Here is an 18452-nt window from a genome sequence, read left to right on the forward strand (position 1 = left end):
GTCAGCTGATTTTACTCATTGAACTGGCAAATCTCATATACAGTTGGTTTTACTATTAACCTGCTTTAGCCGAACCACCGTTGCTACAAATGTGCAAGCCGTTTCACAAGCCACCTGCACCTAAACTTTTACTTTGGGCGTTGTCGGGTATTGTTATGGTTTTTCCCAGTCGCTCACACTTGACAGTTATACGCTTGGAAGGTCGTGAACAAAGCCATGCGACCAAAAATAGATAGTGGCTTCCTTTAGCCACTGTGGTGCTGATTTAAAGTATTTTATTGTGCGTTCACTTCAAAAAGATAAGAGAAGTTTTAATAATAAAACTAGGATTTAACGATTCGTCTGATTCATAACAGGTGACGATCCTTCATCCAGCTTTCATGAAATATGTTCATGACATCTGGCTGAGAAAGAAGGCTGCTTACTGGCTTTCTTACTGTGGTTCTCAGCTTATTAATGTGTGATGAGGTATGTTTATCTTACACATTTTGTATTTGTCCATTATGCATCTGACTCACAGTCATGGTAGTCAGACTCCAAGACACACTGACTAACCAGCAATGTCAGGAAGAAATGTATTTATGAAATGTAATTTATGAAAATGTATTTATTGTTTTTACTTGATAGTGCACCACTGATTGTGTAGTTGTTAACACATTGGATTGGCAATTGAAAGGTTGCTGGTTTGATTCCAGCTGGAGATACACATGGCCTTTTGGGGTTGTCTGAAAGGGCATCCAACATAAAAAGCTCTTCCACATCAAAGATGCAGAGCTACCCACTTGTGTCAAGCCAGAAATAGTTTTACATAACTCTCTGATAGCACTGTATAGTGATGCCTAACTTAGTACTGACCAAGTAAAGACAGGACCAGTGTTGGAGTCGAGCAGACTCAACTAACACTTTCAACTTATAAAAGCAGCGTATTCATGTCCATGTAGGGGAGAACAGTGTGATGTGACCTTTGAGCCGAATATATTATAAATATATTTGCATAATAATAATGTAAATATATTCTAATTATCCTTTAACTTCGCATTTTTTCATGGAATATATAGGTGTGTATATCTAACCCCAACTTAGACCCTCGGTCAGGAGTCATCCACTATATTTGTCCATGGGCTAAAATTTTCTCAGCAGATACTGTGAGGGTCAGATGCTCTTGTAAAATAAAATTTATATTTTATCTTGGGCACCAATTGCATGTTAGCCTTTGTCAGCATTAACAGACTCACATTAACTGTACTGCAGCAAGCAACTAGGGGGCATACCCTGAAAAGGCCCAAACTGTTGCTCTGACATCTCAATACTCATAGTACTAACCAAACTTCAAATGAACAAGAGAGGATAACAAGTACATCTCTGCAGGCTGCCTGGACAGTCTCCAAGCATAATTAGCCATTTACAAGCTAATGTGAGGAAGGTGATGCCTCTGGCCCAGGTGGCTCTGTTGATGTTATTGAAACCACAACTGTGCGCTACTGTGTGTGTCCTGCAGGCCACCAGCTGACATTCACTGCCCCAGGTAATCAGAATATGCAAGTTTGATTGTTAATAAATTGTTCCAAGTCTTATCAATCAGGGAACAAAAACATAAATCCGTATGGAAAAAGGTTATTTATTTTATACACAGTTATTAATGCTAACACAAAGCTAGCAGTGAAGAAATGAACAGCAACATAGGATTATACATTTCTATCCATATTCTTTTCTTTTGCAGAGTCATTGTCACCACAACGTTTTTGGCTTCCTATTGGCCAGTGGTGGGAAGTTGGGTGAGTGCCAAAAGTTCTTCTTATCTCCTATTCCTAACCTATTTTTCTTGACCTCAATGACATTTTCATTGAGTAGAAGATGGACTGCAAAACACCCATCTAACTTTTCACACCATGCTCTGTTGTTTTATGCAGGACATTTAACGAAGAAAAGCCTATGAAACATATACATTCAATACAAAGGTTGCAATTATAAACAATAAGGACCATTAAGGGTCAGATTTACTGAAGTCTGCAGGAGCCAAAAGCCTTCTCTGGACATTTAAAAGCTACTGTGTTTAGTGAGAGGCACAGTGTCAATTTGTGACTGTCAGTTGTGAATAGCACTATGTATTCATTAGAGTTTGACTTAAGTAAGTCTGTCCAATAGCATATAACATTTCATAAATTGTATTTATTATATTTAGCTTCTGTATAACTCCTTCCCTACTCCCTGTTTAGGATTTTTGTGACTGCAGTAAAATACCCTCCATCCATTACTTATTTGAGCAGAACTTTACTGAAGTAAAAATTAATCCTAAGACTGCAATACAGCAAAGGACTTTACTAATGAACACTGATTATAAAGAAAGTTAATCACATTTTTATCAGTTAATAGAGATCATAATCTTGAGCTTATCAAGCATTCTGTGTTTTTATGGAAGGCAGCAACTCAGTAATAAATAGTTTTGTTCCAGCGGTGTAATGCTCAAAATTCAGCTGTGAGTTTAGAAAACTGTTAAGAGCTATAACTATATCAGGAAGTTATGGCATGGAATGGAAAACACAGTTACAGTTAACATTTATAGATCTGCACAACTTTGTCTGTTGTTTTAATCAATGGTCGCATGGTCCGGCACAAAGAATTGGGCGACAGCATTTTCTACTTTCTTTTCATAAAAGATGGTGCAAATTATCCTATGCTAATTTAGTTACATGTCCAACAAAGTGGACGCCATGCACTGAGTATATTACTACTGCATTTCATACCACTACTGTAACTTTGTTGTTCTGGATAAACCTGAGCTGCAGTTACATTTTTAGTGTAAATAAATTGATCCATCCATCCATTCGCTTCCGCTTATCCTTTTCAGGGTCACGGGGGGCGCTGGAGCCTATCCCAGCTGTCATAGGGCGAAAGGCGGGGTACACCCTGGACAGGTCGCCAGTCTGTCGCAGGGCCAACACATAGGGACAGACAACCATTCACACCTAGTGGCAATTTGGATTATCCAATTAACCTATCCCCACAAGCTGCATGGCTTTGGACGGTGGGAGGAAGCCGGAGTACCCGGAGAGAACCCACGCAAACACGGGGAGAACATGCAAACTCCACACAGAAAGACCACGGCCTGATGGTGGAATTGAACTCAGGACCTTCTTGCTGTGCGGCAACAGTGCTAACCACCGTGCCACCGTGCTGCCACGCAAATAGCCATAAATAAATTGATATTAATTGATATTTGTTATTAGAATTCATTTTTCTGATGGGAGCGGGCTTGTTCAGGGTGGTATGCATGTAAGCTTCTGTAGTGCCAATGTGGATCAGCAGGGGAGCTGGCTCCAGGGAGGTGTACTTGTCTTCACCCCAGAGGAAAGGGGACAATCTCCTGGGTCTGGGGGTGGATTGCCCATTAACTAACAGGATTAGTTAATAATAGCAGTAGTGTCAGTGGATCTCAGGATGTTTTAAAGGAGCTGTGGATGTCATATGTATTCTAATACTTTGCAAAGTAATGCAGTCTAGTTCCTGCCCGATTAACTACAGGCTTTCTAGGATTTTCTACAGGGGGGAAAAAAGGAACATACTCTTCAGTATTACTGAAATTTACAGCACTTAGGTATGGAGGTCCAGGAGTGATAAAATTAATTGGTACCACTTTACAATAAGTCTCCCCTTATAGATGCTAATAAATAGTTTATAGCTATATTATTAATTAATCTGTAAATGCTTTATAAACCATTATTAATGGTTTATTATGCATTAGTCAAGGGTGAGAAAAAGAAAAAAAACTGACCGGTTTCTTGCCAAATAGTGAGCCAAATGTGTTCACCTATATATTTCATCTAGAGTTGCTATATTAAACATTTCAGACTAAGTTACTATCCTGTAAGCACAATCAGCATTTGTAAACATATTTTTTATCATATAAAATTGTACTTCATAAATGCATTATAAATATCCACAACTATCAATCGGAGCTTTGTTGTAAAGTGTAAAGCATAAAACCATTTATTAATGAATAATAAATATTTATAAATGCCATATGGGAGACTTATTGTAAAGTGTAAAGCATAACACCATTTATTAATGACAAATAAACATTTATAAATGCCAAATGGGAGACTTATTGTAAAGTGTAAAGCATAACACCATTTATTAATGAATAATAAATATTTATAAATGCCACATGGGAGCCTTATTGTAAAGTGTAAAGCATAACACCATTTATTAATGACAAATAAACATTTAAAAATGCCAAATGGGAGCCTTATTGTAAAGTGTAAAGCATAACACCATTTATTAATGACAAATAAACATTTATAAATGCCAAATGGGAGCCTTATTGTAAAGTGTAAAGCATAAAACCATTTATTAATGACAAATAAACATTTATAAATGCCAAATGGGAGCCTTATTGTAAAGTGTAAAGCATAACACCATTTATTAATGACAAATAAACATTTATAAATGCCAAATGGGAGCCTTATTGTAAAGTGTAAAGCATGACACCATTTATTTATGACTAATAAACATTTATAAATGACAAAAGAGAGTTTTGTTGTAAAGTTTAAAACATGTCAACATTTATTTATGATCAACAAACATTTCTAAGTATTACTGGGCATAACTATAAAAAGTATAAAGCACCAACAGTTATTTAGCATTGCTAAACTTATATACAAGCCCTTTAAAGATAGCTAAAACTATATTAAGGAAACAAATCCCATCCCTAAATTCACCACTGGCATAAAACAAAGGAAAATTATAATAATTATAATATAATAAATTATTATACCTTAATTGAAACTGCACAGCTGTATTATTTACTCTACACACATTTATACAAATCAAAACATAAAAAAAAACTATAAAATAAACTAACAGGTAAATCTCTTAGTTGTGTGGAAACTCCACACATATGTGAACAGATCTTTGAAAAATGATTGGTTTTGCAGATCTTTTCTTCAGTTCAATATGCTCAAAAAACAAAACCACTTAGAACAAATTAGGGTTTCAGACAGATTTCCCTCTTTGAATTGGAAGCAAAGTACCAGCGGCCTTCATACTTTCTATTTTGTTTTTTACTTCATCACTGCCTTGAATTGCAGCCTCACATCGCTTAGCAAAAGCTAGTACCGTCTCTCCACTAGGCCTGTTGGACAGTAGCTCCTGGTAGACATTGGGGACCGCAATAGCAAGCTCCCCAACTGATGAAGTGGACACAACAGTGTTCCTGTCGAGCCCATGCTTCTGAAAAGCTTTGGTCATGGTCTTCGTCTTTGGAAATGTCTTGAGGAGGGATTTGTATCGCTGCACAATGTCATTTGGCGTTTGAACTAAAAATGAAAACAAAGCAAACTAGAAAAATTTGCATTTCCTGCGAAAATGCTGTGTGGATGCCTTAACGCTGAAGATGTCTGCTGAAAAAAGCTGAAAAAATTGAAAAAAAAAAAAAAGCAAAGAATGTTGCTCTGAGCAGGATTCGAACCTGGCCCTTCTGGTACTCAAGGCAGGTTCTCATCTCACTGCGCCAACATCTTTCTGACAAAGAAGAGGTGGAGAGACTGATAATTGTGCTGAAATGAGCAGAAGAGGCTGAGAATTGTGCTGATAAGAGGTGAATAAGAAGAATTTCTGCTGAAAAGAGTTTAATCAGCAGAATTTCTGCTGAAAAGAGTTGAATGAGCAGAATTTCTGCTGAAAAGAGGTTTTTTGCTGAAAACAGCTTAAAAAGCTTGGATTTGTGCTGAAAACAGCAGAAAAAACTGAAAATTGTGCTGATAAGCGGTGAAAAAGCTGAAATTTGTGTTGAAAAGAGTTAAAAAAGTTTAACTGTTAAGTGAAAGAAATGTTGCCACAACCTGGATTTAAACCCCGGCCTCCTACTCTGAGAACGGCTGCTTATCTCACTGAGCTAAAACATGGCTCAGCCAAGCAAGCAAAACTTGTGATCACACTGATAATGTGGTCCTATTCAGCAAAATGGGCCAAAAAATGACATAAAAAGCTTAATATCTGAAAAAGTATAAAAGTTATGACTACCAAAAGTCATAGCAGGCATCAGGAGAAAGAGCTGAACAGTTTAGAGTTTGAATGGTGAAAAACGGCTGAAAACTGAGGGAGTAGTTAAGCGGCAAAGAAAGTGGCAACTTGAAGAATAACTAGAAAAATTTGCATTTCCTGCGAAAATGCAGTGTGGATGCTTAAAGCTGAAGCTGTATGCAAAAACTAGCTGAAAAAGCTGAAAAGTTGCAGAAATTGTAAAAACTTTGCAGAAGCAAAAGAAGTTTGCTAAAATGGAATAACTTAGCAGAACTGCAATATCTTAGAGGAAACATAATACTTGGCAGAAATACAATAGCATAGCAGAATTTAGCAGAAATATTGTAACTTACCAGAAACATGATAACTTCTCAAAAATACAAGAATTTAGGAGAAATAGTATAAGATAACAGAAAGAATATATTTAGCCAAAAATACTTAAACATTACAGAAACACTATGATTTAGAAAAATAGTACAACAGAGCAGAAATATTGTGATTTACCAGAGACACTGTGATGAACTATGAATATTGTAATTTTAAATTAAGACTATGTTTTAGCACAAATATTATAATTTGGCAGAAATACTATAATTTAGCAGAAATACTATATTAAGCACAAATCCCATAAAAAGCAGAAATACTGTACTATGATTTAGTAGAAAAACTATAATTATTCAGAAATACTACATTTAGCAGAAATACTATATTAAGCACAAATCCTATGAAAAGCAGAAATAGTATGATTAAGCATAAATACTACATTTAGCAGAAATACTATATTAAGCACAAATCCTATAAAAAGCAGAAATACTATATTAAGCACAAATCCTATAAAAGCAGAAATAGTATATTAAGCACAAATCTTATAAAATAGCAGAAATAGTATGATTTAGCACAATAGTAATAAGTTAAACAGAAAAATTGGAAAAGCAAAATGGACAGCTGAAAAAATGCTGAACATGCTGAGGGTCCCTCAAATATACTAGTTAAATGACAAAAATCTGCAAAAAAATTTATGACAGCCACACAATTATAAATATGTACACATGAGGAAACACACATGCACAGAGAGACACACACACAAGATCCAATTCAGTCAACCAGTCTAAATATATTGAATTTGAATCTTACAATGAGATCATACCATTAAAAGGCTTTCTCTCTCTCTCTCTCTCTCTCTCTCTCTCTCTCTCTGTCACACACACACACACACACACACACACACACACACAAACACACACACGCACACACAAACACACACAGACAGACACAGAGGGAGAGAGCTGCCGAATTTAAATCCACCAATCCGAGTGGCTGTTTACGTTTTCCCGCCAAAAAAGGTGCATCTTTTTACACACGCAGCACAGAGAGGCACAGGATTATTGCAGTCTATTTCTCATAGTGACGACTCCCCTCAAACAAATGACCATAATTTCCTAACCGTAGGGGCTAGAGCGGTCATTCTTACACCGTTTTGTTCAGAAGAGATGGGGGAATCTTCCAGTGTTTACAATTTATCATTAACATATGAATTTTTAGAGATATATGACATGGATGACTTATTGACTTAGAAGCCACGAATTCCCCAATATGCAAATTTGAATGGCTGAGGCCACATATATGATTGGCTGGCTGGGAAGCCGTGCAGGCCCTGATTTGTGGATTTGAATTCCTCAGCCCTGATATGATTGGCTGGCTTAGAAGCCATGAAGGCCCCAATATGCAAATTTGAATGCCTCAGGACACATGTATGATTGGCTGGCCCTGATTTGAAAATTCTAATGTCTCAGTTCTCACAGAGGATTGGCTGCCTGGGGACCTGGCAGAAATATATGGAAATACTATGATTAAGCATAAATACTACATTTAGTAGAAATACTATGTTTTAGCACAAATACTATAAAAAGCAGAAATACTATATTAAGCACAAATCCTATAAAAAGCAGAAATACTATATTAGGCACAAATCCTATAAAAAGCAGAAATACTATATTAGGCACAAATAGTATAAAAAGCAGAAATACTATAATTTAGCAGAAATACTATGTTAGGCACAAATCCTATAAAAAGAATAAATACTATAATTTAGCAGAAATACTATATTAGTCACAAATCTTATGAAAAGCAGAAATAGTATGATTTAGCAGAAATACTGTATTTAGCACAAGTACCGAAAAGTACCAGAAATACTATGATTTAGCAGAATAGTAATAACTTACAAAATTACAAATATGGAGGCATATTGAAACAGAAATGCACAGAGGGACACACAAACACAGGCTCTAAACCAGTCAACCAGTCTAACTATATTCAATTTAAATCCTACAATGACATGCTGCCAAATTAGGGCAGGGTCCTCTCTCTCCCACTAAACACACACACACACACACACACACACACACACACACACACACACACACACACACACACACACAGAGGGAGAGAGCTGCCGAATTTAAATCCACCAATCAGAGTGGCTGTTTACGTTTTCCCGCCAAAACAGGTGCATCTTTTTACACACGCAGCACAGAGAGGCACAGGATTATTGCAGCCTATTTCTCATAGTGAGGACTCCCCACAAACAAATGACCATAATTTCCTAACCGTAGGGGCTAGAACGGTCATTCTTACACAGTTTTGTTCAGAAGAGATGGGGGAATCTTCCAGTGTTAACAATTTATCATTAAAATGTGAATTTTTAGAGATATACGACATGGATGACTTGTTGACTTAGAAGCCACGAATTCCCCAATATGCAAATTTGAATGCCTGAGGCCACATATATGATTGGCTGGCTGGGAAGCCGTGCAGGCCCTGATTTGTGGATTTGAATTCCTCAGCCCTCAGATATGATTGGCTGGCTTAGAAGCCATGAAGGCCCCAATATGCAAATTTGAATGCCTCAGGACACATATATGATTGGCTGGGAAACCGTGCAGGCCCTGATTTGAAAATTTGAATGTCTAAGTCCTCACAGAGGATTGGCTGCCTGGGGACCTGGCAGAAATATATAGAAATACTATGATTAAGCATAAATACTACATTTAGTAGAAATACTATGTTTTAGCACAAATACTATAAAAAGCAGAAATACTATAATTTAGCAGAAATACTATATTAAGCACAAATCCTATAAAAAGCAGAAATAGGATGATTAAGCATAAACACTACATTTAGTAGAAATACTATGTTTGAGCAAAAATCCTATAAAAAGCAGAAATACTATATTAGGCACAAATCCCATAAAAAGCAGAAATAGTATGATTAAGCATAAATACTACATTTAGTAGAAATACTATGTTTTAGCACAAATAGTATAAAAAGCAGAAATACTGTAATTTAGCAGAAATACTATATTAGGCACAAATCTTATAAAATAGCAGAAATAGTATGATTTAGCACAATAGTAATAAGTTAAACAGAAAAATTGGAAAAGCAAAATGGACAGCTGAAAAAATGATGAACATGCTGGGGGTCCCTCAAATATACTTGTTAAATGAAAAAATCAGCAAAAAAAATGCACAGGGAGAGAGAAGTAAGTTTCTAGGTCAGCCTGGGAGCTGCTAAATTTGAATCCACCAATCAGAGAGCCTGTGTACTTTTTCCCGCCAAAACATGTGCATCTTTTTACACACGCAGCACAGAGAGGCACAGGATTATTGCAGCCTATTTCTCATAGTGAGGACTCCCCTCAAACAAATGACCATAATTTCCAAACCGTAGGGGCTAGAGCGGTCATTCTTACACCGTTTTGTTCAGAAGAGATGGGGGAATCTTCCAGTGTTTACAATTTATCATCAAAAAATATGAATTATTAAAGATATTTGACTTCTAATGCACCATAACTGAGTAGAGCGAAGCAAAAACTGCCTTGACTTGCCCTCAAACAACGCTTTGTGACTTGAAATCTATTTGGAGTATCGATATCATTCTTTCACCGTAAGAGACAGCAGGCTTTGGTGAACAATCATGGAAATTTTCAGGTCTCTGTGGAAATCCATTAAAAAGATATGATGAGAGAAAAAAGTGGTTCATTTCCAGAGTTTGAAATCTGAAGAAATCTGAGCGAAGGACGAATTTCCTACCCTCAAACAAGTCTAACTCATTTCAGAACGGTAATAGGTGAGAAAATAATTCTTGATTTGTGAGCGTCAGGGGTGTCTGAAGATATACTGGGACAAGCCTTATGTCTTAACTTTGCTTCGTTAAGGAGATATGACGATTCGAATATGCCTCTCGTTACAGAAATCAAGCGGTGATTTTGAACAAGCTCTCCATTGACTTTCTATGGAGAGTTTTGCGACTTTGTGTTGGTCTGAGGAGATTTGCCAAAATTCTATAAATCCCACAACAATGATAGTGACATTTTCGGAAACCCAGCAAAAATACCTACGTTTTGATGTATAATTTGTGGAAGTTGAGTGAAAATTGAGCAAGTAGCAAGAAGTTGTTCAGACATGAAGAGAAGACTGCAAAACCTTCAGTGGCACACTGGAAGCCAAGTGCATAGCAACCATAACAACGCATGTATTTTGTGAAAAATCACAATTTTGCAACTCAAAACTTTAAGAGGCATAAAAGTAAAACGGTAAAAGATTTGAAAAAGCTGAATCATACCTGAATAGCCCAATAATTTGAGAACATTTTAAAGTTTGAATGGTTGTTCTACGTGAAAATATGAGGAAGTAGTTAAGTTTCAGAAACAAGCAAATTTTAGCAGAATTGCAGAAGTTTCCCATTCATTTCAATGGGACAAATTAAGCTTAATATTTTAAAAAGTATAATAGTGAAAAATACCAAAAGACATAGCAGGAATTAGCAGAAATAGCAGAATATTTTAAAATTTGAACGGTGAAAATCGGCTGAAAATTGTGGAAGTAGTTAAGTGCCAAAAAGTGTACGGAAGTCCCAAGAGGAACTCAATAGTGTGGATGCTTAAAGCATCCACACAATTAAAGCATCCACACAATAAAGGATAAAGAATAAAGAGAAACATCCACATCCACACAATAATTAGAAAAGCAAATGCTCAAAGCATACTAATCTATACATATATATATATATATATATATATATATATATATATATATATATACACAGACAGATAGGTAGATATGTATATATGACGTAGTGAACACAGAGTAATTTTTAGAACAAATTAAAATCATAATACTATCTTTTATGTCACATTTATAGTATCCTCTTCTGTAAAATCTTCTCTTCCAAAATCTTTTGCTCACCACGCTGCTGGAGCTTCTTCTGCTCCTTCTTGGGTTTCTTGGCTTTTGAATGCTTTTTGTTGTATTTGTGCTTTCGCTTCTTTGGGGATGAAGATGAGGATGACCACACAGACGATACAGATGAAGATGCGAAAGATGAATCTGAGTTTTCAGAAGCCTTCGAGGAAAATGGATCATTGAATGGTTCGTCTTTAGGTTGCTCTGCAGGATGTAAACAACAAAATGGCTGGTTTTAGAAACAAGTCCCCTGTTTAAGAGAATGAGGATTTTGTTATAGAAAATCATCATGTGAATAAGGTGTACATATACACACACACACACACACACACACACACACACACACACACACACATATATATATATATATATATATATATATATATATATATATATATATATATATATATATATATATATGTACAATTCTAGGCATTCCAGTATCCAGCTGTGGGGCATTGAGTCATAGGCAACATTGCAGACATAGAGGACAGTTACAAGTACCTGGGGATCCCGCAGGCGAATGGGAACCATGAAGAGGCCGCTAGAAAAGCTGCAACCACCAAGTACCTGCAGAGGGTCAGGCAAGTCCTGAGGAGTCAGCTGAATGGTAAGAACAAGATCCGGGCCATCAACACCTATGCCCTGCCCGTGATCAGGTACCCTGCTGGGGTAATAGGCTGGCCAAAGGAGGAGATAGAAGCCACTGACATAAAGACAAGAAAGCTCCTTACCATGCATGGAGGGTTTCACCCCAAGTCCAGCACCCTGAGGCTGTACGCTAAGCGGAAGGAAGGGGGCCGGGGACTGGTGAGTGTCAGCACCACAGTCCAGGATGAGACAACGAACATCCAAGAATACATTGGGAAGATGGCCCCAACTGACCGAGTGCTCAGTGAATACCTCAGGCAGCAGAAACCCAAGAAAGAGGAGGGAGACGAGGAACCATCATGGAAGGACAGGCCCCTGCACGGTATGTACCACCGGCAGATAGAGGGGGTGGCTGATATCCAGAAATCCTACCAGTGGCTGGACAAAGCTGGACTGAAAGACAGCACAGAGGCACTAATCATGGCAGCACAATTACAAGCTCTGAGCACAAGATCCATAGAGGCTGGGGTCTACCACACCAGGCAAGACCCCAGGTGCAGGCTGTGTAAAGATGCCCCAGAGACAATCCAGCACATAACAGCAGGGTGCAAGATGCTAGCAGGCAAGGCATACATGGAACGCCATAACCAAGTGGCCGGCATAGTGTACAGGAACATCTGTGCCGAGTATAACCTGGAAGTCCCGAGGTCAAAATGGGAGATGCCCCCAAGGGTGGTGGAGAATGACCGAGCTAAGATCCTGTGGGACTTCCAGATACAGACGGACAAAATGGTGGTGGCTAACCAACCGGACATAGTGGTGGTAGATAAACAGAAGAAGACGGCCGTAGTGATCGATGTAGCGGTTCCGAATGACAGCAATATCAGGAAGAAGGAACACGAGAAGCTGGAGAAATACCAAGGGCTCAGAGAAGAGCTCGAGAGGATGTGGAGGGTGAAGGTAACGGTGGTCCCCGTGGTAATCGGAGCACTAGGTGCGGTGACTCCCAAGCTAGGCGAGTGGCTCCAGCAGATCCCGGGAACAACATCGGAGATCTCTGTCCAGAAGAGCGCAGTCCTGGGAACAGCTAAGATACTGCGCAGGACCCTCAAGCTCCCAGGCCTCTGGTAGAGGACCCGAGCTTGAAGGATAAACCGCCCGCAGGGGCGTGCTGGGTGTTTATATATATATATATATATGTATATACATATAAAACCTATATTAATTCTGATTGTAAGGCTGTTACATTACTAGTTCAAGTTGGAGTTATGATCTTATGAACTATGAAATTGAATCAGTCAAGTTAGACTTGGCTGAGCTGAATTTGGAACCAGATCTCTTTAGGAATGAACTAGCACAACACTTAAAGTTAACTGACTAAAATCTTTTAATCAACACAATGACAATAAGGGAACTTCACTGGGATTGATAAATTATCTAATGTTTATTTGAAGACTGTAAAATAAAAACAATGTTCATGGAACAAGTCTAGTTTCATACTTGTAAGGGATGATAGCTGACTTCGGAGAAAATCTCTCTCTCCTTCCAGTTCTTCAATTCTCTTCTTTTGCCATTCCAGTTTCTCCTTAAGAAAAGTCCGTTTCTCTCGCTCCTTGTTAAGAAGGGCAGTTGCAGTAGGGGCAGGATTAGAAGAAGAATCTAAAGAACAAACAATTATTAAATTACAATACTAAAATAATTTATAATCTAAACTTGGGAAACTCAAATAAAATATTGATTAAAAACGGTTACAACTTGAATTTATAAAAAGCCACTTTGTAAAAATTATGTTATATACACCTGTGGTGGTTCAGGCATTTCTAAAACAAGGCAAATAATTCTTATGTGTACTGTCTTACCAGGGTGTTTAATATAAATTTAATGATGCACATAAACAAAACTAAAAATATACTGTACAACTAAGTGATATAAATCGTTTGGAGTAACCAATAGTAATAGAGCTATTCACATGTTATGTGATGTTAGTTAGCCACTGTAGCTAGCAGCCAAATGGCTCGGTAGCTAGCTAGCTAGCATTATACTCACCTTCATGTCTAACTGCTGACGTCGTTGGCTTAGTGCAATCTAGATCATCCAGTCTCTGCTTTTTGTATCTCTTCGAACGTGTGCTAACTGTGTAAGTCGCAGACGCACACAAATTTTTATCTTCTGCTCCATCCATGGCGCAAGAACTTGAACGAGCGCCTTCAGTGTTTCTGTTCGTGCTCCACTGCCTGTCGCGCTCTGAGAGGAGGGGCTTTCCTTAATAAAGTTAACTGTGATTGGATGGTTGTATAAGCTCCTCTGCGTTTAAATTAAATTTGTTTTCCCTCCCTTTGGCGGCAGAACATATTTCTTTAGCATGAATCCAGCGGGTTAGATCTACATAACAAAGTCGGAGATAGGGCTGGGCGATATGACCCAAAATTCATATCTCGATATTTTTTAGCTGGATGGCGATATAAGATATATATCTCGATATTTTTTTTAAGCCATAAAGTAAGAACAAAAAGAGAGTTCTTAGTTAAAGCTGTGTCCCAGATGTCACACAGGCACTTTTATTAACATACAGCACAGATGTACATGAAAAATTACTCAAAAATAAATTATGAGCATTCATTAAATAATAATGCTCCATAAATAAAATAAAACAATGTTGTTTTTGTGCATAACAAAGAGCTCACAATTGGGCAGTCAAAATGTAAACTAAAAGACGCTGAGCGTAATAACAAAGACAGACAGATTTCAAAGCAGCTCTATTTCCAAGTTTTACTGCGTGACTGACAGCCTGGAGTTTGAAATCCACTTCATAACCACGTCTCTTACAGGTGCTATTTATGGTCCTTATACACACACAATACGGTAATATTACGTTGAAGCACAGTACGTATCACTCCGCGAGGCTCCTCGGTAGCCGTAATGCGCCGACAATCTATCAAGCGGTGCAGCTCCGTAGCTGACCAAAATCGTACTCAAACATTTTTGACAGATTGCTGAGCGCCGCATACCACATAAAATCGGTTCGCGTCCATCAAGCACAACCAGAATTCATACATAAGGCGCGCTGTCAACTTTTGAGAGAATGAAAGGATTTTAGACTATGCAGCCCGTAGGGACTAGCGCGGTTAGCTCGTTAGCATGGTTAGCTCGTTAACACATTGACGCCGTCCAGCCCCACGCATGGGGCGATGCGCAGTAACTCGTTAACGGAGATTTGCCGTGTCCATCTTGTCGCTGCCTGCACGTGAAGCGATGGGGGAGGAGGGGGAGTTGTGTTCAGTGAAGGATAGAGGCGAGGAGGAGTAATGTTGCGTAGAGACAAAAGTAGACGAAAGAGAGGCAAACTTGCGGCTCCACAACTATAATTATAACGTAACATAGACTATATCGATATAAAGGATATTGTCACATCTTATATCTCGTATAAAAATATATCGATATGTTTTAAAAACTCGATATATCGCCCAGCTCTAGTCGGAGATACATTATAACAGGTGAGACAATCCTCTTTTTTGCGTGGGACTATTTTTGATTATAGGGCTTGTTTTATATAGCATGTGAAGTTCTTTAACTCTGAACCGATTTGCACTAGACTCCCATAGAGTATTTTACGGTGTTTCGAGGTGATAATAAAATAAATTACTCATTTTTTCCCACCAGAATGTCTCTGGGAATGAGATTGCGCGCCAGAATAGAAGGAAAACAAACTAAATATAAGGCACTAAGGCTCATTAAATGGCTGCAGAAGAAACACCTGCTAAAAAAGAAGCTTAGATGTCCTGTTTGTCACCATAAGATGAAAATGATTTCCGTGGTGAAGAAAGACCAATATATGTGGTATGTATAATGCATGATAATGTAGTGCATGTAGTAAATATAACAAAATATTTCGGTTATCAATGCAAGAGGGAGCATTAACCTCTTTTCATTATTATTTTCTTCATACTTAATTTTGTGATTATCTTTTCAATTAATGCTCTTGTTTAAGGGTCCATTTCTTTACTTAACTCATTTGTATGTTCTCAGGTGCTGCAAAAGAGCAAGTCATAGGAAAGTTTCCAGAACAATTAGAACTGGCTCCCTCTTTGAGAAATCAAAAACATCTCTTTTCAGTTGGATGAAGTTCATTTACAGGTATATGTAGATGTAGACATTAATAGCAATGCACCTTTCATAATTGAACACCAATACGAGACTTGTGAAATAAAATTAGGGCCTCAGAAAGTAATAATTGCCTGGATTTCTATCACAGATTTTCACAAGGGCTCAGGCTCAGACAAATAGATATGATCGATGATGAAGTGGCTGGCAGCTCCAGAACACTAAGTAGCATGGCAAGACACATTCGACATGTTTGTATACGTGCAATTAAAAGACACAGAATAAACAATGGACACCGTCTTGGTGGTGACAGAGAATTTGTGGTTATAGATGAAAGCTGTCTCCGTCATCAGCGAAAGGTTGGTAAACTCTCAGACAGGTTTGTTAGAATCAATGCAGATCTGAATGTGTCCTCTAAACATGGAAACCTTTACCATAAGTAAAAAAAATTAGTAGAAGCAACCATCTTTTTGAATGTTTCTTTGTAGATATTCTGTTTAATTTTATTCTTTTTGTTTTCAGTATGCACGTGGACGCTTTCGAAATGCATGGAAAAGGAAGAAATGGGTATTTGGAATGATGGGAATTAAAGACAAAAGGCGAAGGCTTGTGTTAAAACTTGTTGAAAAACGATCAAGGCGCCACCTTGTTCCTCTGATCAGACAGCATGTTAAGTTGGGTAGTGCCATTATCAGTGATGAGTGGAGAGCCTACAAGAATGTTTTGACAAACATAGGGTACAGACATTACACTGTAAATCACAGCAGGTGGTTTGTAGATCCTCAATCTGGCAGTCATACACAGCATATCGAAAGGGCTTGGATGACCATCAAAGGACATGTCCGTAGACTAAGAGCAAATCGCACTGAGAAGTTGCTGGAGGAACACCTGATGGTTCTTGAGTGGTCATCTTGGCTTGGTTCGCGACACCCTGATGGACCACTGGGACGCTTATTTAAGGACATACAAAAAATATTTCCAGTTTGAACCAGTCTGGCATGAACTTTTTTGGAGTGGGTGACTGTTTGGTGTTTTAAAAAACACATTTAATGTTACATGTGTTACTCTTACAATACATTTTTGACAGTAGTTAAATGTTATTTCAAGCACTGATTGTAATTTAGGACTAAGTGTTATAAATGGTGACATTATACATTTAAGACTCACTTTTGGCAATTAAATGTTTATTAGTGATTAATAAATGGTGTTATGCTTTACACTTTACAATAAGGCTCCCATTTGGCATTTATAAATATTTATTATTCATTAAAATAAATGGTGTTATGCTTTACACTTTACAATAAGTCTCCCATGTGGCATTTATAAATATTTATTATTCATTAATAAATGGTTTTATGCTTTACACTGTACAACAAAGCTCCGATTGATAGTTGTGGATATTTATAATGCATTTATGAAGTACAATTTTATATGATAAAAAATATGTTTACAAATGCTGATTGTGCTTACAGGATAGTAACTTAGTCTGAAATGTTTAATATAGCAACTCTAGATGAAATATATAGGTGAACACATTTGGCTCACTATTTGGCAAGAAACCGGTCAGTTTTTTTTCTTTTTCTCACCCTTAACTAATGCATAATAAACCATTAATAATGGTTTATAAAGCATTTACAGATTAATTAATAATATAGCTATAAACTATTTATTAGCATCTATAAGGGGAGACTTATTGTAAAGTGGTACCAATTAGTTAAATAAACATGCCATGAAATAATTAAACATTTTATTAATTAATTAAAATGCAAATCACCTAAATAATATTTGAATAATTAAATAAATGGCCACTCTGAAGACATTTAATAAATTATTCATATCAAATTTTATTTAATTATTAGTAAATGGCCTGTATTTGTATAGCGTTTTACTAGTCCCTAAGGACCCCAAAGCACTTTACACATTCAGTCATCCACCCATTCACACGCTGGTGATGCCAAGCTACATTCTAGCCACAGCCACCCTGACAGAGGCGAGGCTGCCAGGCACTGGTGCCACCGGGCCCTCTGACCACCACCAGTAGGCAACGGGTGAAGTGTCTTGCCCAAGGACACAACGACCGAGACTGTCCAAGCCGGGGCTTGAACCAGCAACCTTCCGATTACAAGGCGAACTCCCAACTCTTGAGCCACGATCGCCATATTTTTGCATGTTTTAATTAATTATATATTATTGTGAAACTAATTTCAATATTAGACAGTAAAGTAAATGCAAAATGCAAATTTTGTGTATGATGATTTAATTTGGTAAGGAAGCAAAAAACAAATTATCCAACCCTGACCCTATGAAAAATTAATAGTCCAGCCAATACAGAGTTTGAGTTGAATGTAATAATGTGACAAAAGAAAGCAAATGTTAGGCATTTGTTACCATCTTTAAACCAGATGCTTAACAAAAACCCATATTTACAGATATATACAGATGGCACATGTTATTGCACAAATTATGTTTTATAACCATTTCGTTAATTTTATTAAATAA

The 18452-nt window shown here is 37.5% G+C and overlaps 1 protein-coding gene and 2 long non-coding RNA genes across 3 annotated transcripts; 2 read left to right on the top strand and 1 right to left on the bottom strand.

The window, feature by feature from the left end:
* Positions 1 to 724: 724 nt before the first annotated feature.
* LOC145423801 (uncharacterized) lies at positions 725 to 3187 on the top strand. The gene is made up of 2 exons (XR_013904843.1): positions 725 to 1775; positions 2849 to 3187. It is a non-coding gene; the product is annotated as an uncharacterized LOC145423801 (long non-coding RNA).
* Positions 3188 to 4354: 1167 nt separating this feature from the next.
* On the bottom strand, positions 4355 to 14034 carry LOC113015091 (coiled-coil domain-containing protein 106-like). Its single transcript, XM_080296633.1, has 4 exons — positions 13899 to 14034; positions 13353 to 13511; positions 11265 to 11465; positions 4355 to 5315 (listed from the first exon to the last, which is right to left on the bottom strand). The coding sequence occupies exons 1-4, from the start codon at positions 14032 to 14034 to the stop codon at positions 4993 to 4995; spliced, it is 819 nt and encodes a 272-aa protein (XP_080152759.1). The 3' UTR covers positions 4355 to 4992.
* On the top strand, positions 13763 to 17155 carry LOC113015010 (uncharacterized). The gene is made up of 4 exons (XR_003271048.2): positions 13763 to 15689; positions 15879 to 15986; positions 16105 to 16312; positions 16476 to 17155. It is a non-coding gene; the product is annotated as an uncharacterized LOC113015010 (long non-coding RNA).
* The last annotated feature ends 1297 nt before the right edge of the window (positions 17156 to 18452 follow it).

This window comes from Astatotilapia calliptera, chromosome 22, assembly GCF_964374335.1.
Source record: "Astatotilapia calliptera chromosome 22, fAstCal68.1, whole genome shotgun sequence".
Taxonomy (NCBI): Eukaryota; Metazoa; Chordata; class Actinopteri; order Cichliformes; family Cichlidae; genus Astatotilapia; species Astatotilapia calliptera.

Coding starts and splice junctions, on each gene's coding strand:
- LOC113015091 (XM_080296633.1), bottom strand. CDS start 14,034: ATGGATGGAGCAGAAGATAAAAATTTGTGTGCGTCTGCGACTTACACA. Junction 13,512..13,898: donor GTCAGCAGTTAGACATGAAG/GTGAGTATAATG, acceptor TTTGTTCTTTAG/ATTCTTCTTCTAATCCTGCC. Junction 11,466..13,352: donor TCAGCTATCATCCCTTACAA/GTATGAAACTAG, acceptor TACATCCTGCAG/AGCAACCTAAAGACGAACCA.